A 25739-nucleotide genomic window follows, 5' to 3' on the forward strand; every position below is an offset into this window, starting at 1 on the left:
AATTTTAGACGTAGACAAATTAATTTATATGCCTAGAAAGATACTTCTACCACCCCTATCATCTACATTATCAAAGTACAAATTCCCCAAAGAAATGAGGGGCATCACCTCACATCACTTGGCATAGTTTTGCTTTGTTGTATTTTAAGGTGGGTCTATTAACTCTTACATACAAACTTACCACTGAACTAGCTGAGTGACCAAGGCAAGTTGCTTAAGCTCTCTGAGTCTGTTTTTCCTGCGAAAAGGAAATAGTATCTGGTGCCTAGTGAGTACCTACTAAACAGTAGCTGTCATCATTATTACTACTTTATTATTTTCACTATTTCACATCATTATTAAATAGGATTAAATCCTATTTCACATCATTATTAAATCGGATTTCTTTCAAGTTGCACAAAAAAGATAAAAATAATGGTTTGCCATATTGAGTGTTTCCCCCTATTTCAAAGAGGCTTCTTCAATTCTAATGATGAAGTACATGCACAATATAAAAAAATCTTTACAGTGGAGACTCCTAGTGAAGAACAGTGAATTTTTAAGATGCATCCAGTGCTTTCTTTAAGGCAGAGGGTAAATAAGGGGGAAATGAGAGAGGAAACAACAGTGATAAAATTTTGAAAGTTAGAAACTGGATGACTGATTGGGAAAGAACTATATAGATCCCAAAAAACTGAATCCTAAGTAAGCTATGGAGTAAGCAAGAAGCAACATAATTTATACTGCAGAATCTACCTTCCCAAGTCTCAGAAAATGTAGTCATCAGATACATCTAGAAGTGGGAGGTAAAAGATGGAGCTAAAACAGAAGAAAAGGATAAACATCTTATTAGGAAACAGGCTCCCAGAATTCCCCCCACCCATCCTTTGCTCAGCAGGCCACTCTCTTCCCTACACCCAGCAGATGACTGGAGATTTAATCTCAGGAAAAGTCTCCGAATTTAGGGAAGGAAACTCACGCACATCTGAAAACAGAGGGCCCTAGTGGAAGTTTACATACTGACTACTGAAACCCCAGCTCTCTTCCTGCATTTGGCTTCCCAAATGTTGGGCAGCCAGGCCTTTACCATCTAGACAAAAGACTTGGAGTGGTCTTCTTTGGGAGATTCAACAAGACTTGATGAAAGATCTAAAGATACTCACACTGGAGATTCCCCTACAGAGTGGCCCAGCCCAGCCACCAGAGTGAAGGCTACAGTCTACGAGCCCTGGCTGTAGGCTCAGAGCCTTAAGGCAGTTTCTTCTTATCCCACTCTTAAATATCATCAGACCACCAAAGATGACCACATACCTGGGAAAGCCTCTAATGCACACGGAGGTTAAGAGTGAACATACAGGAATTTTAAAAAAAAATCATTAACATTATCAGAAAGATATAGCAAGTGATAGCAGCCTCAAAATAATAAGAGAATGTTTTTTCTTTAGGAAGACAGCATTGGGACGATGGAGGAAGAATTAGAAATCGAAAACATAAATGAAAAACTCAATTAAAGGCTTATAAGAGAAAACTTAGGCTATCTCCCAGCAAGTAAAGCAAAAAGACAAATTGTAAAAAAAAAAGGAAAAAAAAAAAAGAAATAAAGGACAAGAGGTCAACATTGGAATCCTGACAGTTCTAGAAAGACGAATTAGAGAATAGGAGATGTAATCATTAATAAAATTCAGGAAAATTTCCCAGAATTCTAGATTGGTCAAACTATCAGTTGAGTATGAGGGCAGAATAAAAACATTTTCAGTCTTGGAAAAATCTGAAAAACTCCAAAATACTAAGTTTCTTATGTGCCCTTTCCCAGGAAACTAACAAAAGATGTGTTTCACTAAAAACAAGGATGAAACCAGGAAAGAGAGGGGTGAAGGGAATTCATAGTGTGATCCCAAGATGGCAGCTGTGCATGAGGCACAGAGGTCAATTTCCAACTGGAGCACATCAGAGGCAGAGGGAGAGATGCGCTGTGAAAGATGGGATTAACAGAAGACATGACATGTGTGATGGTCCTGATAGGGTATTTGGTCTACTATCAAGAAGAGGATTAATAAAGCTGGGCATGGTGGCTCATGCCTATAATCCCTGCACTTTGGGAGGGCAAGGCAGAAGGATTGCTTGAGGCCAGGAGTCCAAGACCAGACTGGGCAATGTAGTGAGAAACCTGTCTCTATGAAAAATTTTAAAAATTAGTAGGGTGGTGCATGCCTGTAATCCCAGCTACCTTGGAGGCTGAGGCAGAAGAATCACTTGTACCACCCAGGAGTTCAAGGTTACAGTAAGCTATGATTGTGCCACTGCACTCAACCCTGAGCTACAGAGCAAGATCTTGCCTCTTAAATAAAAAAAGAAAAGGAAAAAGAAGTGGATTAAATTGGTGATAAATACACAGAAAAGTAACCAAAAAGGAAACTAAAGAACAATATTAACTCTAGGAAAACCAAAAAGATATAAAGTAGAGAAAAAGGATCCCGGTTTTCTACAAGATTCAACTGTGAATAATATTTAAGTGCTTATAATCACAGAAACCATAAATACTGATCTAACTATGGTGGGGGATGAGGAAAGAGCTGATATGTGGTCCAGGTTTAGAGAAGAAAAAGAGTAAAATAGTTTCCTAAGGAAACTAAAGGACAATATTAACTCCGGGAAAAACAAAAAGTTATACAGTAAAGAAAAAGGATTCTAGTTTCCTACAAGATTCAACTGTAGGTAACATTTACATGCTTATAATCATAGAAGCCATAAATACTGACCTAACTATGGTGGAGGATAATAAAAGGGTGGATATGTGGTACAGGTTGAGTGAAGAGAGTAAAATAGAGTAAATCCTCATCTTTTATAAAGGAAATAGATAATCCCAAATTACAGAAATCAAGAAGTAGCAAAGCAAGTATGCTATTTAGAGTTATGGAGGTAAGCACCAAAAGACCAAGCTAAACAGTTAGAAGCTGTTAACTCTGGGGAGCTGAAAATGTGTGTGTGTGTGTGTGTGTGTGTGTGTGTGTGTGTGTGCATGGCTGGGGGAAGCTACTCTTTTTTCAGCACAAGCCTTATAAAATTATTTGACTCTTTAAAAGAAGGCACGTGTATGTTTGATAAAAATGAAAAGTAAAATTTAAAAATAGACAATCTAGAAAAGTGGGAGAAAAGTTACTAAATTAAAACCATCCAAAGATAGCCATGGTAACCTTTTGGCATGTGAAAGGTACAAACTGAATAGATTAGAAAGGTAAGATGAAGTCTGATCATGAGGCCTTGAATGCCAAGCTCAGGAATCTGAATTTTACTGGGGTCAGTGGGAAGCTATGGAATGTCTCTCAAAATGGTGCTTCAGGGAGATGAATTTGACAGAGGCTGCCTCAAGGGATAAGACGGGGCAAGGGGAGATGTGAGGATAACTGTCTGCAGACTTTCCCAATCTTTATGAATGGATAGATTTTTCGCTTCCCTTCCTAAATGGATTCCCTTTCAACATGCCTTCTTTTCTGAGCTCTTTAAGGACTATCAGGGTTCTCTCTTGTCAGGTCACTGAAAAGCAGCACATTATTCTGATGCTGAAACTCTAGTCCCTTCTGAAGTCAGAGAGTGTGAAGGGCCATTCCTGACAAGAACCAACTACCCCTGCATAATTGCCGAGGCAGCTGCAGAAACACAATAGGATGCACCGTCGCTGGCAATCAGGAGTTTCACTTCTGAATGAAGGCATTTCTAGTGAACGGTGCATGCATGACACATCATGAAATCTGGAAACAGTGAATGAATAATGGATGGGTGAACAGATACATGGTAGATGTGCCATGCAGACAGAGAGCAAGATCATTATAATAAGACCAGAAATAATGGGTGAAAAGGAAATATGGTTATGTCATTTTCATTTATATTTAAGTGTTCCTAAAGATTATTTGTGAGAAATTTGTGTGTACGCTGTTGAAAAACAGCACAAGAATCACACCAAAGAGGAACTGACATGTCCTTTCATTTCTGGATCCATCAAATGGATCTGCTAGTTAAATGCAGGGATGGAAATGGAGAGGCCTGTGCTTTAGGCTCTGTTCTACCATGTACCAGCTTTGCGACCTTGGATAAGCCTCTCACTCTTTCTGAGCCTCAGTATTCTCATCTGTGAAATGGAGATAGTAATAGTTGCTCCGACTGCTTCACTACAGAGGGTGTAGGATATATGCAGAGGGTCTAGGACTGTTTAAAATATCAAGGGGTTGAAAACAACCTAAACATCCAGTAGTTGAGGGCTGACGAAATCACTTAAGGCTCACATATACGGTAAAATGCTATGCTGCTGTGAAAAGTAACAAGGGAACTCTCATATATTGATATCAAAAATCTTCACGTTTTGGAGTAAAGCAAAAGGCAGAAATAGATAATAGATAGGTAGATAAGCAGTTGACTCTTGAATAACATGGGTTTGAATTGCCTGTTTCCACTTACATGTGGATTTGCTTTCAATTAAAGTTACGTCAATGTTAAGTGAAATAAGGCAGCCACAGAAAGACAAACATCACATGTTCATACTCATATATGTGAGCAAAAAAACTGATCTCATGGAGGTAGAGGGTGGAAGGATAGTTACCACAGGTGGGGAAGGGTGTGGGGGAGACGAAAGAGGCTGGTTAATGAGTACAAACATACAGTTAGATAGAAGAAATAAGACACAGTGTTCAATAGCAGATTAGGGTGACTATAGTTAATAACAATGTATTTTCTATTTCAAAATAACAAGAAGGGAGGACTTAAATGTTTCCAACACATAGAAATGATAAATACATGGGGTGATAGATATCCTAAATACCCTGACTTGATCATTATACATCCTATGTATGTAACAAAATATTACCATGCATCCTATAAATATGTACAAATATTGTATCAATTAAAATATTTTAAGTTACACTGAGTGTGTCTGCGTTTCCTGCCTCCCCTTCCACCTCCTTCAACTCTTCCACCTCTGCCACCCCTGAGACAGCATGACCAATCCCTCCTCTTACTCCTCCTCCTCAGCCTATTCAATGTGAAGATGATGAGGATGAAGACCTTTATGATGATCCACTTCCACTTAGTGAACAGTAAATATATTTTCTCTTCCTCATGATTTTCTTAATAACATTTTCTTTTCCCTAGCTTACTGTCTTACACATATTTAATAACATACAAAATATGTATTACTCAACTGTTCATGTTATTTGTAAGGCTTCTGTCAACAGTAGGCTATTAGTATAATGGCATATTTGGGGGGAGTCAGATGTTACACACGAGTTCTACTCATGCACATCACGCGCAGGACTTAGCCGAAGACTTGAGGATGCCCTGCAGATCTCTGGAGTGTGCTCTGTCTCTTTCTGTTGGAGCTACCTTGTCTTTGGGAACTCTGCTCTATAAATCATAGACACAATAGCCTCTGAAACTTTGATTTTTGTTTCTTTAACGTGGTGAGCCTGTTGGGCTCCACCTGTGTGGGAGGGGTCAGCACCCCAACCCCCATGTTGTTCAAGGGTCAGATAGACAGATGACAGACAGATAGATGGATGGATAGATAGATAGATACATAGATAGATGCGGACAGACAGATCTATTTCCAATCATTGGTAAGTAAAACATGAACCGCATAATTTGTGCTGTGTCTCCAATCTGCTTTGTGGACTCACTCAGATGTTGAGGCAAGAGAAAGAAGGCACATTCTCTGTCCTGCCCAGGAACTCAGCAAAGAAGGGCTTGGCCAGGAGGCATTTTGAGTGACAGCCTTACAGTCCAACAGATCTGACAAACTTGCCCCAAGCTGAGGAGACTGGCTTGAGGCCAGGGCAGGTGGCCAGAATGTCCCTGCACCGAGTGGACACTGCACTGGGGAGGGTGGTGGGACTGATCCAACTGAGCATCACTTACAGCAACTTTGACATTCTCCCCTCAGGTTAACCGTATCCTTGCTGTGGCATGAGACCTTCCTGTGCCACAGGGACCTGTAGGTTCACAGAAGCCAACCCCTTCCTGATGGGACTGCTGTAACTTTCAGCACAGGCTGACACACAGAAGGAAAGGACTAGGTCAAACTAAGATGAGGCCCAAACCCCCTAAGCCAACCACAGCAGAGGTTAGGAGACGAGGACGGACCAACAGAGACCACCCCACTGGTACTCCCCACCAAATATTCTCTACAAAATGCCTAAATCTGGTTGATTTTACTTCGAAATGTCTGAGATGCTAAGTGCAGCCTTGCAGACCTCATGACCCGGCTCCCACCCACTTCCTAATGCTCCCTTTTCCATACTCAGTGGAAAACACCCAGCCTTTTTGAGAACAAATCTTTTAAAGCAGACCTAGTATAAAGCCACAAGGTAAGCCTCAATACATTCCAAAGAATCTTTATACATACTTTGATCTCTAACTAAGATGCAATGAAATTAGAAATGAATAACAAATCAATAACACTTTTGGTGGAATCCACAGACGGGCATCACCTTGGTGGTGGGAATAAATTAGTCTTGATTAAACACAGCTGTTAACCCAAGCCAAGCGCGCTTAAAAGCAAGTCTTCAAAGGATAAAACTGATTCCAGGTAATTCAACTACTTGTCAGAGCTCTAACCCTATTAAAGAGAACACAATGAAATCCAGCACCCAACGCATGAAATTTACAATGCCCAGCATCCAATCAAAAATTACCAAGCATGCAAAGAAGCAGGAATATAAGATCCACAAACCAGAGAAAAACCACATCAATAGAAATGAGGGAGATGGTGGAACACGCAGATAAGGACATTGAAACAGCAATTAGAGAAAGAAACAAGGTGTAAGAATTGGGAGGCTACAAAGTTGTAATCATTTGTTGACATTATGACTGCACAAAACATCAACGGAATCAACAGATAAATCCTAGGAGGTAGGCGCTTCTATTATCCACACTTGAATGATGAGTACATTAAGGGGCAGAAAGGTTAAATAACTTGCTCAAGGTTACACAGCTAGAACATGGCAGAGCTAGGACTCTTGAGCCAGCAGTCTGGCTCCCAGGACAGCATACAGGAGTCTGGAAAGGCTTATAAAAATTAGTTACATGTTTTATGCCAGCATTGAATAATCTAAAACATATAATCGAATCACTCACAATTACAGCCAAACCTATACTGTGTCTGGGAATCACCATAAAGAATACACAAGACCTTACATATAAGGTCACCATATGATTTCTCTCCTAAGCTGAGAGAGAAAGGGAGGGCATGGGAAGGGACATGGGGATGATAAGGAAACTGGGACCGTCTCAAGCAAATTGAGATGTACGGTCTCCTTACTCATGAAAACAACTGTAAAATTTCACTAGAGCTCCTAAAAGAAGCTCCAAATAAGAAATATTCTACATTTTTGGATAGGATAGGCAAGTACTAAATGAATCTGTAAGTTTAATGCAATCATAATAGAAATTTATTCAGAAACTTGATTAACTTATTCTAAAATATATATATGCCCTCCAATGCCTTCCAGGCTGCAAATTCTGTGTCTCTGCATTTGTAATCAGTCCATCAGAAGGACCAGACATCTATAGCTGACTCTCCCATTTCTCATCTGGTCACTTTGGCCCCACGGGATAGCTACCTGTGACCAGAGCTGACACCTTCCTCCCTTAATCCACCAGCTGTACAGAAAAAGTGGCAGCCAGAGGCTCGTATTTGTCGGTCTCTCCTTTCCTCCAGGAATCAGTCACACAAGTCTTTCTGAATTAGTTGCACAGCCACTCGTTCAAGGTAGAGTTACACAGTAGTCAGGAGGGTTTTCTATCTGAAAGCAGGATGCAAACTTCCAAATGCTTGATGGAAGAACTGGCTGCTTACCTGAAACTGTGAACATCTCAAAAGCAGAAACTTAAAACTGCCTAGCGCAGAGAAACCACCACACAAAACATTCCCTAAAGAAGGAGGCAGAAGGAACAGGCATGGGGGAGAGCAGAGAAGGGCAAGGAGAAGACAGAAAATGGGAGAAAGGGGAGGAGACAGGGGAGGCAGTGGGAAGAACACAAAGAGTCATCTTGGGAGGTGAAGGCCTTCTCATCCTAACAGCTCCCTGCAGTCCCAGCCACAGGCCTGGGCTATGGAGGCAGACACACCAACTCCACCACTCGATGCTGGTGTGGCTGCGGACAATTCTCCCAACGCCTCCTGGCCTCTCTTTCCCCTTCCATTGGATGGAAGAGTCCAGACAAGGGCCACATCAATTTGGGGCTGAGGGTTGGCATGGATATATGCTGAAGATTTCAGTAAAGAAAGGGGTCACCCAGCAGGTGCTCCTAGTCCCAGCATACTCTGCTGCCCAACAGTGAAGTCAAAAAGTCAAAGTCCCTCTGGGGACACCACACGGCCTGCCTGGCTTGGGCTCCACAGTGGGCCTCTTGGGCAGTGTCAGCAAGATGCAGCTCCATCTTTCCAGCTTCATGAACTCCAAGGGACCTCCCACTCTCAAGACATGACTGTGATGGTTAATTTTATGTGTCATTGAACTGGGCTAAGAGGTGCCCAGGTGGCTGGTAAAACATTATTTTGGGGTGTGTCTGTGAGGATGTTTCTGAAAGAGATTAACATCTTTTTATTTTATTATTCTATTTTATTGAGACAGAGTCTTGGTCGGTCGCTCAGGCTGGAGTGCAATGGCGCAATCTTGGCTCATTGCAACCTCTGCCTCCCAGCTTCAAGCAATTCTCCTGCCTCAGTCTCCCAAGTAGCTGGGATTACAAGTGTGCACCACCACACCCAGCTAATTTTTTTGTATTTTTAGTAGAGACTGGGTTTTAACATGTTGGCCAGGCTGATCTCGAATTTGACCTCAAGTGATTCACCTGCCTCAGCCTCCCAAAGTGCTGGAATTACAGGCATGAGCCACCATGCCAGCCCAGAAGAGATTAGTATCTGAATCAGCACATAGTAAAGATTACCCTCCCCAATGTTGGTGGGCATCATCGAATCCCCAGGGCCTGAATAGAACAGAAAGTTGGGAAAAGGGTGAATTCTCTTTCTCTTCCAGAGATGGGACATCCGTCTTCTCCTTGCCCTTGGACACCTAAAGTACTCCTGGTTCTCTGGCCTTGGGTCTCTCAGACTTAGACCAGCAGCTCCCCTAGTTCTCATGCCTTGAGATTGAATTATACCACCAGTTTTGCAGGTTCTATAGCCTCCAAATGGCAGACAGTGGACCTTCTCAGCATCTATAATTGCATGTTCCAATTCCCTGAATAAATCTGAAAAAATCTCCTCCTATCTATCTGCCCACTTACCTCCCTATCTATCTATCTATCTGCTATGGGTTCTGTTTCTCTGGAAAACCATGATTAATATCATGATCAAGCAACCCTTAGTTATGGGCATTCACAGAACGAGAGCTGTCATTTTTCCCTCTGCAATTATCCTGCAAATAAAACATCTGAACAACCGCCATGCAAGTGCTAAGAGATGTAATCGATCAAATTCAGGAGGAACATCAAAGCTGTCAACTCAAGAGTGCCTATTCTCTTGGCACCTGCCACAATGAAATGGCCAACTGTGAAGATGGACTGTCACAAAAAGGTCACAGATGACAAATGCCTCGTGTCTGCCTTTCTTTGTGAGGCCTGGATCACGTAGCATGTGGAGCTGCTCCATTAGTGGGAAAGAAGACGAGCACTGCAGCCCACTCCAAAGTTAAAAGGCACCTCACAAAAGCCCTGCAACTAGTGGGCTATCATTGTCACAAGCCGCATTTCACAGATGCAGGAGCCAAGGCACGCTCACCCTGCATTGTCACACTGTGGGAAATAACCACCATTGTTTGGTGAAAACATTCTTTGACAGTTCTGATCAGGGCATGTGGTCAGGAGGTGGCGTGACAGTGGCACAGCACAGAGAGCTTCTGCTTCCCATGCCTTGTCTGCCACTGCCTGGCTACATAAAGGAACCTGGGCGAAGTCACTAACATCTCTGAGACTCAGTTTCCACGTTCATAAAACAGGGACGTTGATGGTTCTTACTTGTGGTAGAAATTGGGAAGGGTAAACACGTAATGAACAAGGCACAGGTCAGCATAGCAGCAAGAATGCAGGTCTGAAGACCAGTCGTGACCCTGCAATCACTTCACCTCCCTGTGCCTCAAAGTCCTTATCTCTCATAGAGCAATGACAGTGGCACTTCTGTTACAGGCTGTATGAGGATTAGAGTGGATAGATGGAAAGCACTTAGCTCTCAGTACACCTCACTAGCATATATATGGACTATGGACGTACATATAGGTACTCATATGTAGAACTCACATGTGGATGGCTCATATGTACACACACACACACATACATATACCTCTATTGTATGCATATATTAATACATACACATACACACATATACAGTGTCTAGCAAGGTGCCTGGCACTAAAATGCAAACAAAGGAAGTAGGCACCATTCTTATTAAAATGCCATCACATTTTAGGAAGGGAGGTAAGTTCTTCAATCAGTGCATAAGACAAAAACGAAATCTAAATCACCCTTGGAAACACCTTGGGGAGCAACAACTGGCCAGTCCTTCCTCCGGTGCTGGAGCAGATGGCTGTGTCTTCAGCCCAGGACCAGGTGAAGGGTCTGGCTTGTGCATGTGGGCTGGAAGGTAGGACAAAGGTCTGCCCCAAATGTAAACCATAGACGTGAGCTCAGGGCAGGGGAGGGTGCCAAGACAGGCTCAGGGAATCGCAGACCTCCAGCTCCCTTCACCTCCCCGTCCCTTGAAGGCCTCTGCTCACCTGCCGGGCTCACCTGCCTGGTTCAGCTGGTCTTTACTCTTGCACCGTGTTCTTCTTGGTCAGTGTCTTATGTCTTGCTCCTTTTTCCTTTTTTTTTTTTTTTTTTTTTTTTTTTGCCAAATGCCTCTTGTGGAACTTCCTTAGGTGTCTATGAATGTGTGGCAAGTAGACTAGGATGGGTGAGCTGGAAAGACCCAGGTTTCCTATCCAAATGGACGTGGCTTTGAGTTGCAAGGGTCACAACCCATTAGTTGGATGGTCCTGAACAAGTCACACAGCCCCCTGGTGATGCTGTCCCTCATGTGTCAACTGGATAAGGTGGCCCAGTACACAAGGATTCCCAAGGCAGGCTGTCATTGCATGGAGATCCTCAGATGTCTCTTCGCCATCTGCCTTGGATCCCTTGTTCATGCTATGGAAGAAGTGATGACTAGTACGTTACATGGGGCCAGGATGCCAGTGTGAACTAGCAGACGCTGCACAGAGGGCTGAGGCAGACCTGGTCCCATCACATGCCTGGTGGTGGACCCTGGGTTGGGCACGAACCTTTTTGAGCTCAGAATGGACCTCAAGATGCCGTTGTTGCAGCAATGTGATGAGTGTGGAGATTCATGCTCATGAAGAGCATCAGCTGTAAGACTGGCATCTGACAGGAATTTGATAGAGACTAGAAACAGTTTTTCTTTTAGTATCACTATGTCATATTAGTACAGTGTACTAAGCCTATTTAATTACACACAGAGCCCTCTTCTATACACTGTCATGAAAGCAGAGGCCTGGGAGAGTAATAAACTTCTAAAGGACCATGGGTGACAAACAAAAAGAATGAGGTTAAGGTATTTTCAGTAATAATATTGAGTCCTGGAATTAAAAACTAAAGAATAATTGAAAGAAACTAAGAAAGAAAAGTGGTAATGTGAGGTATAAAGCATTGAAAATGTCTAAATAAAACAAAAATCCTGAACAGGGCAAAAACAAAGAGAAAAAAACTAAAAGGCAAAGAAAACAATATTCTATACTTGCCACCAAGAGAAAATGTAAATGGTTGTGAAAATAAGTAATTTGAAACCTAAGTTGCAGAAACTTTAAATTATTGGGTACCTTAACGGAATATGATTATAGGGCCTGAGTCATGTGACAGGCAGCTGTAACCTAAGCTGCTGAACTTTTGTTTCTCTGATTACAGATTAGCCCTCTTCCCAGACTACATTGTTTTGTAAAATGCTGTAAATGACTAGAGGGCACCAGAAAAGACCCCTTCCCTCTACACTGTTGATCTTCCTTATAGATTAACTTCCCTCTTCTCTCACACACAGACTTCATGGCTATCACATTTGCCAAGACGGAATGTTAAATATACTCTTTTAAATTGGAAAGGAAATGAAAACAAGCCATACAGAAAAGAAAACAAACCGTAACTAATTAAACTGTTGTAACTTATAAACTAGCCTTGTGTAGAAAATGTTGTAATCCTGTTAAATCTCTTTATTTTATTCTTATACAAGCAAGACCTTAACTTTTAGCTTTAGAGTGCTGACCCCATTTCTCTGCAGTCTGTATTTCCCAGATGGCAATTCCCAGGTTTTCTCTTGGATAAACTCTCGAAAACTGGGTTCTGATTCTTTCAATTATTTCAGGTTGACATGGTTTTAAAAAAAGAAAAAGAAAAAACTACAGGAAGGAATGTGCTTAGTTCCTTCTATTAAAATGACTAGTTTTGGCCAAAAAGGAGATGGGTCTGCTGGTTCAGGATCCGTAAGGGATTACAGCTGGGCTTTAGGAAGAGGGTGCTCCCTGCTGCAAGGAGAATTAATAGGAAGGAAGGGGTAACAAACAGGAAACAGGAGGGAGCCTGCTGCACGTATCTAGGCAAAAATGATGCTAGGCAAGGCTGGAAACAGAGGAGATGGATTAGAAACAATTATGAGAGGCCAGGCGTGGTGGATCACGCCTGTAATCCCAGCACTTTGGGACGCTGAGGCAGGCGGATCACGAGGTCAGGAGATCGAGACCATCCTGGCTAACGTGGTGAAACCCTGTCTCCACTAAAAATAAAAAAAATTAGCCGGGCATAGTGGTGGGCGCCTGTAGTCCCAGCTACTCGGGAGGCTGAGGCAGGAGAATGGCGTGAACCTGGGAGGTGGAGCTTGCAGCGAGCCGGGATTGCGCCACTGCACTCCAGCCTGGGTGACAGAGCGAGACTGTGTGTCAAAAAAAAAAAAAAAAAAAAGAAAGAAAGAATTATGAGACAGAGAAGGGGAGACGAGGTAGGGGCCAGGGAGGGGTTATGGAGGATGTTGAGGTCCAGCCTTGAGCCACTGGGTGGGAGCAGTGTGGTCTGCACCTGATGTCCCCATGGGTTACCACCTCTGCATCACCTTCTCGCTCAGACATTCATCCTGTGACTCTGCTCCAAGAGTGCTGGTGAGACAGCCCTTCTCTTTCTCAGCCTGGCCTTTGAGAAGGTTCCTCCATGGGGCTGCTCCCCCATCCACTGGCCATGACCCAGCACTCCAGAAAAGCAGCCTTGTCAGAGCTTCAGCCCTCTGGGTTCCCTCTGTGCACTGTGGCCTCCAGCACAGTCCAGGATACCCATTCCCTCTGCCAAACCAAACCCCAGCTTTCCCTTCACCTGCAGCTCTTCTCTGACAAGAGTCACCTTCACTCTGGCGGGTTTCGCCTCTTACAGAGGATCACAAAGCAGCCGGTACTCAGGGAAATGCTTCCTCTGCCCCCAAGTGTGGCTATTTCCTCCCTGTGCCAGGAGCTCAATGTGCACAGGACCCAACCTCTCTCCAGCTCTCTCCTCTTCTTGCTGTAAACTGGGAATAAACTGGGACAGCTTGGCTTACCTCTCTCACTTCTCTTTGGGACCCCGACTTCTGCTCTGGTTCCCTAGGGGTAGGCTGCCCCCGACAAGGAAACCCCTAGTGATACTGTGATTGGGTGATGGAGTTTAATTCTCAGGTAGTTTAGCAAGCCCACTGGCTCTCACATTGATGTATACCTCTTGAATTAGCCTTTAACAATAGGGAAGATGACATTTTGCCTCTGTCTGCCTAATCTTTGTCTTACTGCTCAATTTCATATAGAACCTGGGTGAGAATAGGGTTGCCACTTCCTGGATCCCTTAAGACATCAACAATCTGGACACACCTGATGGGAGACACTGAGCCCAGAGCAGTTTCTATGGCTCTTGGCCAGATCATGCATTCGTGTTCTGAGAAATACACCGGCACTAAAATAAAAACAAGCAAAAAAGCTAGAAAAAGGAGATAGATGGAAGGTAAGAACAAAAACAGCAGCTCTAAAGCATGGCTTCATACATTCATTCACTGAACATACTCCTGTTGGGAATCCACCCTTTGCAGGGTGCTGGAGAAGGCAGACAGGCACCCAGGCTGTGGTCACATAGCGTCTACTCTTAAGCAGCACCTTTGCAGAGGAGACCTTGCCTCCTTTCCTACCTACAGTCCACCCCGCTGCCAGCCTACTTCACCTGTAAGGTCACATTATCTAATTTCTTTCCTTAATAGCACTAATGACAGTCTATAATTTTAAGTGTTTGTCATCCATTTCCCCCAACTAGAACGGGCTCTCCTCTACTGGAGAGCAGGGACCAGGGCTGCCTCAGTCACTGCTGCAACCCCAGAGTTAACTGACACAGTGCCTGGGACACTGTTGCCTCCCCAGAATACTTGTGGAACAAATTAACCATGTGATAGGTACTATGGTAAGGAAGAGTTGGAAGTGGGGTGGAATGAGTGGGAACATCTAGGATGTTTGGGTAAGGCTTCTTGGAAGGGGAGACATCCAAGAGCTGAGGGAACACCTCAGGACAGCAAGGACACAAGTTATTTATCCAGGTAAATAAAGGCGGAAAAGTAATTCCACAAAGACAGAATACAGATTAAAGCATCCTAGGAGACAGTGTGGTATGTGCTAGAACATCACGTATGAAATGGGGCTGGGCCAGGCACAGTGGCTCACGCCTGTAATCCCAGCACTTTGGGAAGCTGAGGTGGGCGGATCACCTGAGGTCAGGAGTTCAAGACCAATCTGGCCAACATGGTGAAACCACATGTCTACTAAAAATACAAAAATTAGCTGGGTGTGATGGTGAGCGCCTGTAATCCCAGCTACTCGGAAGACTGAGGCAGGAGAATCACTTGAAACCGGGAGGCAGAGGTTGCAGTGAGCCGAGATCACACCACTGCACTCCAACCTGGGTGACAGAGCAAGACTCCATTTCAAAAACACAAAAAATAAACAAACAAAATGGGGCTGAAGGAAGAGCCCGGTGAGTTTGTGGGAGCATGGAGGAGGGTGTGAGAGAGAAAAAGAATGTGATGGAGGTGAAACGGCAGATGCACATGCCCCAGGATAGAGCCAGGCACAAATACAGCAAGTGACTCAGCCAGTGGAGGCAGCACCCAAGGTGAAGCCTGAAGGATCCCGTGAGATCCCCAGGCTGAGAAGTGGGGGGAGAGGGTTCCCAACAGAATGCACAGGGAAAAGGCCCAGGGGGAGGGTCTTCCAACTCTTTCTTACCATAGCACCTGAGTGAGTGAGGGGTTGCGTGGAAATGGACGGCACAGCCCCAAAGGCTCTGTGTGCCTGCAAATGTGTCAGCTATCAGACCAGCCCTGCCATGTGCAGAGAGAAACAGTGGGTGAAGCAGATGTACTGACCTTTTCCACCAGGTCTTCAGAGGCCTGTTCCTCACAGAGGTGGATTTTGTCTTCGACGCATTTCTTCAGAAGCTCTCCCTTGCTTTTACTCTTGGACCGTGACTTTCTCACCTTGGACTGTTGCTGGAGAGGGGTTGGGGAAGACACTGGTAAGAAGGCAATCACCAGCAAGTCCATGCAGCCCCCACAGGGCTTTGCAGGTCAAGAGAAGTTTCTGCAGCTCCCAGAAAGGCAAAACTCTGCCTTAGGCCAGAGAGGGGAGGAGAGAAGTATGTTCTTCTGGAAGGAGCTCAGTTTCAGAGCCTTTGATCTTCACATAATCTGGTGGGCTCCTCCCACCAAAGGGAGCAGAGGGAGCCTGGTGGGCAGAACCTCAGCTCTGCAGTCAGACAGCAGACCTAAGCCATGTCCACCTCCTCACTAGCCACGGGACCTCAGACTTGTCAGCCTCTCTGAGAAGGGGACGCGATGAATGAGGTCCTTGTTCTTGCAATGCTTCCACGACAGTGGAGAAAACAGTCTGAAAACATGGAAACTAAATAAGGACACTAGGAGCAGAGCCATGTTGGCAGACAGGACCTGGAAGCCCGTGGTGTAGACTGGGGCTGGGAGTGGATAGCCCTAGAAAGGGCCAGGCAGGGAGCCCATCGGGCACATCTCTGCCCATCTCCCAGGCATGATGTCAAGCCGGTAGCCTGAAACTGGCCTTGGGAGGAGGATTTACACCATGGAAATGGGCGAATGCTACAAGGCAGAATTCCCTTCCCCAAATTCCCTCTCCTCTGAGAGCTTTCCCAGCACAGGGCTGGTCAGGGCCCAGGCCACAGGGAGCCTTGAGGCCATGTTGGAACTTGGATCCCAGCTCAGAGGGCCGCAGAAAGGGCTGAAGGAAGAGGGTGGTGAATCTGACTTGCACATCTCTTTAGAGTTTGCAAGTGCCTTTGAAACTCATGTCCGTGAGTGGTCTGGGAGCCCTGGGGGCCCAGCAGATGAGGTCGAACAGTAGACACTACCTGTTTTGCGGGCCTAGATCAAAGAGAAGTGTGCAGGGAAGAAACGCAGGGGTTCCCTGGCGGTGACACAACAGGTGGGTAAGAACGGCCAAGTCATCCACTAACATTGCTCCACCTGGCCCCATATACCCTCATTACACCCATTTTACAGACGAAAACATGAGGACTAAAACAACAACTTTATCCCCAGGCCTTGGTGCTTAGGAAACTGAGAGCAGGCTCTCCCACCACCTTCTCTGCCGCTATCTTGGGACTGAGCAAGTGAAGGGAGCTGAGGCTCCATCCGTGCAAAAGCCTGACCGTGCTGGCCCAGCCTTCCCTCTAGAGAATGTGGAGCAAGCACCTTCATGACAGGGAAGATGACATCTGTCTCCTCTGAGGCAGTGGCCATAGCCATTTCCATCTGAAAACCAAGCACCTTGGGCAACTTTGAAGGCAGAAACTTCATTCCTGCCGGGACTCACCAGCTTCAAGGTAGGGGAACCAGCGGCTCATGGACTCCCTGCCCTCGCTTCAGTGAAGTGAAAATTATTTTCCCCCATTGTTCAAAAATATTTAAAATTTTTGATAATTTACTCCTTACTCTTATTCTGTATCTCCCACATCCTTGTAAGAACAGAAGTAGGAAAAAAAACAGTACTTAAAAATTAAAAGAATGTCAAAGATTCCAAGTTGTTTCTGCATCCACTAGTTTATATTCAGAAATAATATGTCTGAGTTTTATTTCTCTAAAGGAAAAGAAGTGAATGTAAAGTCAGGAAACACCAGCTCCAAGCCCAGTTCTCTATCTCCCATAGGGCCACTCACTTTTCCTCTGCTGGGCTGTTTTCTCATCTCTAAAATGGGACACCATATTGACCTCTTAGCACTGCTGTGAACTTCAGGTGAGATCATGTAAGCTTCAGTGATTTTAATATGTTTTCAGTCTCAACTATTATTACTTTAAGAGAAGCCCCGATGTTTTGTACACATCTGGTGCTCGGCTGGTGGGATGTTTAAGCCAACAAAATTTACTGCGCACCTACTATGCACTTAGCACCCTTGAGTGGTGAATGGGCCGCAGAGCTTATTTTTAGTGGAAACCCAGAAAAAGGGGAAGTCAAGGAACCAGCACATTTCAGATAATGATAAATAAAATTGTGAAACCCAGCATGTGATAAAGTATGCCTAGGGAGAGGGTAATTTTAGACAGGTGCTCAGGGAAGGCTTCTTGGTGGAGGTGGCATTTGAGCTGAGACCTCAATGGCCTACAAAGCATTTACGTGGCAGAGAAAACAGAAGTTCGAAGGCCTTATCTTATGTTGGGAGCCCCAGAAGCGGAGCCCGAGGCAGGGATTAGGTGCACGTGGTTTCCTGAAGGAGTTCTCTTTAGGATCAACCTGTTGGGGAACAAGGGAACAGGACAGGAAAGGGAAGAGCCAAGCAAGGCTGTGGTCTCAGGTAAAGTTGAGCCTAAACTGGTCCCTGGGGGCTTTGGAGCAAAAACTGCACCAAAGAGTTGTCTGCCCTCAGGCACATAATAGCTGCTCATTAAAAGGCAGCTGCCAGTCATCATCCTTTAAGAACCTGTGCAAAAGCCCCTCTTTCCCTGACCCACCTGAGCTGAGGTGAGCATCCCTCCTGTATGCCATATAGAAAGGCCTTTTGTACCCAGAGTCAGTCATTAGCTGTGGCTGGAGGAGGGGGCAGGAGAGACAGAGTAATATCTCAGGCCAGGCAGCTTCCATCAGGAGAAGATTGTGGCTGAGCGAGGCTGACACTTATGGCTGCTGGTGGATGGTGCAACAGCCCAGGCGTCAGGATCAGGGCACAGCACCAGCGGTGTCCACTATAGACTTTAGAGTTGGGATGGCCCTGGAGATTCCTGGAATAGCTGGACACCAATGCGGCCAGAGAGGAGAGGACAGGGGAGCATGAGGTGAGATGGGCTCAGGGTGGTGGAGAGACCACACCCTGTAGGGCCAGCAGCTGGGAGACGGCCCTGCTTCTGTAATCAAGAGGCCACTGACAGGTCCATCCTACCTGCAGCTCAGGGGCAGCCAGGGCCTGGTCCAGCTTCATGAACTCTGCTTCTCGCCACGCAGTCTGAAATTGCTGCAGCAGAACTCGGGCCCGGATTTTGGGGAGGGCCAAGCTCCTGTCCATCTGAGCAAAGCAGCCATGGACCTCCTGCTTCATCCTGAGCAGCTCCTCTTCAGACAGGGAGAAGACTGAGGAGCAGAGCTTCCTGGGAGGAAGAATAGAGACACGCTCTTACACAGAGAAAGCCTGGGGGCTGGGCTGGGGTGATGAAGCCGGAGATGCAAAGCTCATTCCTCAAATCCATGTCTGCAGAAACAGCACTGGCTCCTTAATCATGCATTCCTGCCACACGCATTCCTTGAGCACCTAATGCATGTCGTGCTGCGTAGGACATTGTATTGGAGCTAAGAATGAGAGCTGAATGAGGCCAGGCTGTGAGGGTGTCTTTCAGGAGGCAACAGGCCTTCCAGTGCCCACAACCTTGCAATTAACCTGGTCTCACTTCAGAAACAGACCTGTAAACAAAGTGCTGTCTGTGGAGTCTGGCCAGCAGCATTCTCTATGTAGGACCAATGGACAGAGGAGAGACGCACAATACCCAGCTCAGGGAGGTCAGGGAAATGAGAGTCCCTTATGATTGGTTCCGAAGGGTAATGATTGACAGCTATCATTCAGTGAAAACCGATTCCACGCTGGGAGCCATGCTGAGTGACTTAGTGTTATACATTGAATTGTGGCTCCCAAAAAGATATATTCAAGTCCTAACCTGGGACCTGTGAATGTCGGTTTATTTGTAAATAGGGTATTTACAAATGTAATTAAGAAGTGAGCTAAGATGAGGCCATACTGGAGCACAGTGGGCCCTTAATGCAATATAACTGGTGTCCTTATAAGAAAAGAGACAAACACACAGGGAGGCCATCTGACATGCAGGCAGAGATTGGGGTGAGACGTCTACAAGCCAATGAGCGCCAAGGATTGCCAGCAACAACAGCAGCTAAGAAAAGGTATGGAACAGATTCTCCCCTGCTGCCTTCAGAGGGAGCACGGATCTGCCAATGCCTTGATCTTGGACTTCCAGCCTTCAGAACAGCAGGAGAATATATTTCCGTTGTTTTAAGCCACCCGGTTTGTGGTACTTTGTTATGGTACTGCTAAGAAACAAATGCAATGACATCATTGCTGTTCCTTACACCAAATTACAGACAAGGAAATGGATGAACAGTCCCTCTTCCTTTCCAGCAAGGCCCACAGCCCACTCTAATGGAGAGAATGGCCACACAACTGCTTTCTCAGCCTCAAGGGGGCTGGTTCTGGCCCACGAGATGTAAGAGGAAATCTGCTCAGAAAGTCTGGACAGAATTATTCATTGAACAAAGATTCTCTGTAGATTTGTTTGAATGTTCTGGTTATGTTCTGTCAACGCAGCCAGCATTGACGGACGCTTTAAAATTCAGAATTATCTGCAGAACACCCAATGTGGTTGGCCAGAGTCAGCTTTACCATACCCAAATCTCAATGTGGGAATGTGGGGCTGTGGCTCTACAAGAAAGGTCTCTCGTGGAAAGAGAATGAGACCTTCAGAGACCACGCGAGCCCTCTGCTGACAACAGTCTGAGGCCTGACCCCATGTCATGTGACACCCGTCTTGGGTTCCTCACTTCATGGGGCGCAACGATTTTTAAAGCAACCTTTGGAAACTGCAGCAGCCCCCTTGCACCTTCCCTTGTGCAAAGCCTTTGCCCCGCTGTCTGCTGATTACGCCAAACCCAAAGTGAAAGCAACTCTGAGATGACTCTCAGTCATTATTCCTGCCACTTTCAAACCAGATTGGCCCTGAGCACTCTTGTCTTAATCCTCTGTTACGTAGTGCCAAGAGAACACAGAAATACAGGGGCGAGATCTTTGCCCTGAAGGAGTTTGAAATCAAGACAGGAACTTCGGAAAGAAGGCTCAAAGACACACTTTCTCTTGCAAAGATATTCCTCATTATGTCCTACTTTAGCCAACCAGTTTTACAGCAACCCCATCTTGGTTGAAATTGGAAAGCTTCTAAAAATGTGTTTCAAATCTACTGTGCAAAGCCACTTTTGTATAATGCCTCGGAAATAAAGGCTGCAACCTTTTAGAATCTTAAATAAGCAAAGTATATAAGCAGACTCACATTGCGTGCATTGTGAGTTGATCCTCTTTAACCCTTGGAAAAATCACACGCTTTTCTGACAGCCAAGTGAGAGTTCTCTTTTTCCCATTAAATGGCTAAATCAGCAGTGGCTTTAGTAACACTCCCTGCAAAATGAATCCAAATGAACTTGAAGAAAATGACCAGCTGGTAATAGGAATGCCAAAGTGAATTCACTTGCTGCGAAGAGTCCAAAGCAAGTTTGAACATGAGAAGAGAATTTTCTGGAATGTAGGCTAAGCTGAATAAATACTGTTGAGGGCAATTCACGGGAATAAGAAATGGCATTTAAGGATCTGATTTTTATGGACTAAGAGAAGATAGAATCTTGTTTTCTTTGTCAAGAAAGCTAAAGCTAACAAGGATTAAAAAATAAATGAGGCCAGAATCACAAAAGAGAGAGATGGGAAAGGGCCAAATGTCACTCAACGCAAACCGAGATAGTATCAATCTTTGCAAACACGTGGGGACCTATTTTCCTCGTAGCAAAGTCAGACCCTGGGGATGCAAACTGTATAGGAAAGGAAAGGACATTAAATGATGCAGGCCAGCAAGATTCTAGGAGATAACTTCTACAAGGGAGGAGGGAAATTGCAGACAGATCCTATGTCCACTAAAGCGTCCAAGATGAGCCCAGGCTCTTACATAAACATTGTCTTCACATTTAAACTACTTGATAGTGTCATGTACTGCCAAAAGCACCTTAAATGATTTGATTCAGTTTTTGTCGTCTTCATTTTACAAGTGGGAAAGCTGAGACCCAGCGAGGTTAAACAAGTTGCACAAACATAAGTGGTGGTCCTGGGTCTTTTGGTCTACATTGCCCACGTCTCATTCTACACTGGCTAGGTTAGAGGCCCCTCCAGTTTCCAGTCTGTTGCCAGCCCCAAACAACCACCAAAAGCTCTGTTGGTCTCTATTACAGCACAAAAGGCTCCCTTCCCGGGCCAGGCCAAATCCCAGCGTGCACAAAGAGCTGGCAAATGTTTCCGGGAAGTAAAGGACTGTGGGCACTGGCCCCTCTGGAATATGACTCCCAACTCGTCTTCATTGTTTCCACCACTCTCCCATGTCTTTAAAAAATTACTTGTGAAATTTATCTTGGGGGGGCTAAGCGGGAGGATCGCCTAAGCCCAGGAGTTTGAGACCAGCCTGGGCAACAGGGTGAGACCCCGTCTCTACAAAAAATAAGCTAGATATTAAAAATAAACGTATCCATTATTTTCTAGTTACTGCAGCAGGAGTGTTAGGTGTGGTCCACTGCATCCCACTCAAAAGTGGAAGTCATTACATGGCTCTTGAATTAATAATAAAGATACATAGCCCGAGGGACCAGGGATGAAAGGGCCAGGTGAAAAGATGATGCAGTGTGGTGGAAGAAGGTCAAGATCATGAGTAGCCTTGACGCCTGGTGAAACTAGCAGGGCCTGGAATGGCCTAACCGCAAACTCCCCTCCCCCCTCTGCGCCTGTGGATCATGTCCCCTCCCCAGGTCCCCCCAGGGGACACTTCTTATTAAGGGAACCAGCACATTCCCATTTATCCCTGAGTAGCTCCCTGGAGTTATTCAGCCCAGGGAATTATTCAGACAAGTCAACCACATTTTCCCCTGGAAGCCAGGAGCCACCCATCCTTGTTACTACAAACCCTGTGGGCCTGGTTCTGCACTCTGCTCAATCCTTGTAGGGTCCTGCGTGACACTCGAGGTCCTCCCCACGGGGCGTGAGTTTATATGACTAATTAACGCTGGTAATCTCATCTGTCTGGGGCCAGGTGTCTCATGCTTGGCCATCCCTACAACCACAGGGCAGGAATCTCCCCGGCATCAACGGGGTGGGGAGGGGTGATTAGGACCTGCAGGGGCACTCACATGAAGATCAGGTGCTCCCAGCGTCTCAGCTCCGCCTGCTCCTCCGTCGCGGCCTCAGGAGCATCATCCTTCAGTCTCTGCCTCACACTCTGGACACCCTCCTGGTCCCTGTCCCTCTCCTCTCCCTCCAGCTGCTCAGCCCGCGCAGCCATCTCCTTGCCGTGCTCCTCCAGGATCTGCTGCAGGAAGAGCCAGGGCACGCTGCGCTTGAGCAGCTCCTGGGTCATGGCTGAGTTCTGCAGGCGCCGCAGCTCGTCGGTGGCCTTCTCAAACAGCGAGAGGGTTAGGGTCCTGAGATCGTCCAGGGCGGCCTGGTCCAGACGCTCCTGCAGCTCCTCCAGGGCGGCGCCGTGCTCCTCCATCAGGCTCCTCCACTGGCGCAGGTACTGGCCAGCATCCTCAACCGCTTGGAAGGTCTCGCCGATGGACAGCTGCTCCCTCCGCTGCTCCCTGTGCTGGAGTTTCAGGAAAGAAAATTAAGTGGGGGTGGGGCTTGGCGGGTACAGCCCTTTGGTTGAAACACTTTATTACAGGAGGCACGGAATCTTTATAGACTTTTCCCCAACAATCTCACATTTGGAAAGTTATTCTGTTTTTTTTGTTGTTGTTGTTGTTGTTGTTTTTGAGATAGAATCTAGCTGTGTCGCCCAGGATGGAGTGCAGTGGTGCGATCTTGGCTCACTGCAACCCCCACCTCCTGGGTTCAAGCGATTCTTGTGCCTCAAACACCCAAGTAGTTGCAATTACGAGCGCGTACACCATGATGCCAGGCTAATTTTTTTTTTTTAATTTTTTTTTTTTTTTTGAGATGGAGTCTTGCTCTGTCCCCCAGGCTGGAGTGCAGTGGCGCGATCTCGGCTCACTGCAAGCTCTGCCTCCTGGGTTCACGCCATTCTCCTGCCTCAGCCTCCCGAGTAGCTGGGACTACAGGCGCCCGCCAACACGCCCGGCTAATTTTTTTTTGTATTTTTACTAGAGACGGGGTTTCATCGTGTTAGCCAGGATGGTCTCGATCTCCTGACCTCGTGATCCGCCCGCCTCGGCCTCCCAAAGTGCTGGGATTGCAGGCTTGAGCCACCGCGCCCGGCCGGCTAATTTTTTTTTAATTTATTTTTTAAAATTTATTTTTATTTATTTATTTATTTTTGAGACAGGGTCTCCTTCTGTCACCCAGGCTGGAGTGCAGTGGCACTATTGTGGCTCACTGCAACCTCCGCCTCCGAGGTTCAAGTGATTCTACTGCCTCAGCCTCCCCAGTAGCTGGGATTACAGGTGTGTACCACCACACCCAGCTAATTTTTGTATTTTTTGTAGAGCTGGGGTTTCACCATGTTGGCCGAGCTCCTCTTGAACTCCTGACCTCAAGTGATCTACCCACGTCAGCCTCCTAAAGTGCTGGGATTACAGCTGTGAACCACTGCACCAGGTCTAGAAAGTTACTGTTAAAAAAAAAAAAAAAAAATACAGTAGAATCCTTATGTGTTCACCATTCATCAAACATGTATTTGTCGAGTAGGTAAAGTACAGGAGACAGGCTGCCTAGGTTCCAGTCCTGGCTCCCCCATTCACAAGCTGAGTGACCCAAAGCAGGTATTTTACCCTCTCTGTGCCTCCATTTCCCTATCTGTAAAATGGGGATAATAATAGGACCTCCCTTTCGGAATAGTTGTGAGGATTATGTGAGTTACTTAATACACGTACAGCTCTTGGAAAAGTGCCTGACATAGAGTAGTTTACGCCAATAAATAACTGTTAGTGTTATTACTATGTGCTAGGCACACAGGATCTGCAAGTTGTAATATTATAAAGGGGGAACCAAAAAGCTAAGATCATTGAGAGACAACTTAAATGAGGTCAGTGAAGTTTTTAAGGAAGAAGATCTAAGTGAGATCTAAGAAAGGAGGTCTCATCTGAATCAGGTTAAGAAATGGAGAAAGAACCTTCCTGGGAGAAAGAAGAGTTGGTGCAAAGACCCCATGATGGGAAAAAAATTGAGATGCATAAAGATGTCCATTATGGTGTTATTTATAACAGTGGGTCCACAGATAGTCTCGGTTCTATTTTGAGAGGACAGAAGATGCTCTTCCAAAGTAAGAACTCAATGAATGTTAGCACCATTATCATTAGTCACTCAAGCCAGCACTCCTATTCCCTTGCCCATGCAGACATTACTAGTCTACCATAACCCATGTTCATGGGTCCTGGTGACCAGAGAGTGTCAATTCATTCATTCTACAAATATGTATTGAGCACCTACCAGGTGTCAGGCAGTGTTCTCAACAGTGGGGATGCAACAGAAGTTTTTGCCTTCATGGAGCTACATCCTAATTCTGGGCCACTTGTAATGTTTATCAAAAGTAGCTGCAAGAAATAATATTCACAGAAGACTTCCAGAATCTCCTATAAGATGTGGAGTCCATCCTTCTTTCTAGACACTTACCTTGGATCAGGCAAGACAGTAGGGAAATGGAGCCCTGGGCCCCACTGTTTTAATCCCGTAACCAGTGGCTCAGAGATTAATGGTGTGATGCCCAAAGATGGCAAAGATGGGGTATGCATCAGTGATCAAGGTCAGAATCATGGCTTTCTGTTGGGTCCCAAACTTGGTAATAAAGAGCAGAGTTTCTATTGATCAAATTTGAAAGTTATTCTTCATCCCCTCCCTGCAAATGGTGTCAACCAACTACTTGGTTGTCACCCTGCATGTCCCATACATTCCCTGAATCTGTCCTTATCCCCTGTACTCAGGGCTCTGTGTCAGTTTAGGCCCTCATCCGCTCACACCTGGCCAAGAACCAGAGCCTCCCATGGGGTTTGTATTCCCAGGTTCCTCAACTCCATCTGACATGGTGCTCACCTCAGCTTCCTAAATCACAGATCTGATGTCTCTCTCACCTCCTGAAGACCCTTCAACATTCCCCACTATCCTTGGATGGAAGGTAACCCCTTAGCCCAGCACATCATGCCCTGATTGACTTGCTGCTGCATTCCCTTCCAGGCCCTACCCTCGTCCCTCTGCACACTCCAGCCTCATCATATTCTTAGAGTCCCCAAATACATGCCACTCATGCCACTTACTATTTGACCTTGACCACAACACACACACAGACACACACACACACAAACCCAGTGGTATCTCCCTCATAGGGTTAATATAAAGATTAAACAAGATATCTTACATAACACGCTTAGCACAGTGCTCATTAAGCACCCAATAAATGT

The 25739-nt window shown here is 45.6% G+C and overlaps 1 protein-coding gene across 2 annotated transcripts in view; it reads right to left on the reverse strand.

Moving 5' to 3' along the window:
* Positions 1-25739, reverse strand: part of EVC2 (EvC ciliary complex subunit 2) — a 146579-nt gene that overhangs the window by 32214 nt on the left and 88626 nt on the right. For both annotated transcript variants that reach the window (XM_030800954.1, XM_030800953.1), the window contains exons 14-16: positions 22518-22972; positions 18466-18670; positions 15431-15553 (exon numbers count right to left, since the gene is read on the reverse strand). In XM_030800954.1, the coding sequence (XP_030656814.1) occupies positions 15431-15553; positions 18466-18670; positions 22518-22972 (783 nt within the window). The remainder of the gene's footprint in view (positions 1-15430; positions 15554-18465; positions 18671-22517; positions 22973-25739) is intronic.

The sequence above is a fragment of the Nomascus leucogenys genome, chromosome 20 (assembly GCF_006542625.1).
Source record: "Nomascus leucogenys isolate Asia chromosome 20, Asia_NLE_v1, whole genome shotgun sequence".
NCBI classification, from domain to species: domain Eukaryota; kingdom Metazoa; phylum Chordata; class Mammalia; order Primates; family Hylobatidae; genus Nomascus; species Nomascus leucogenys.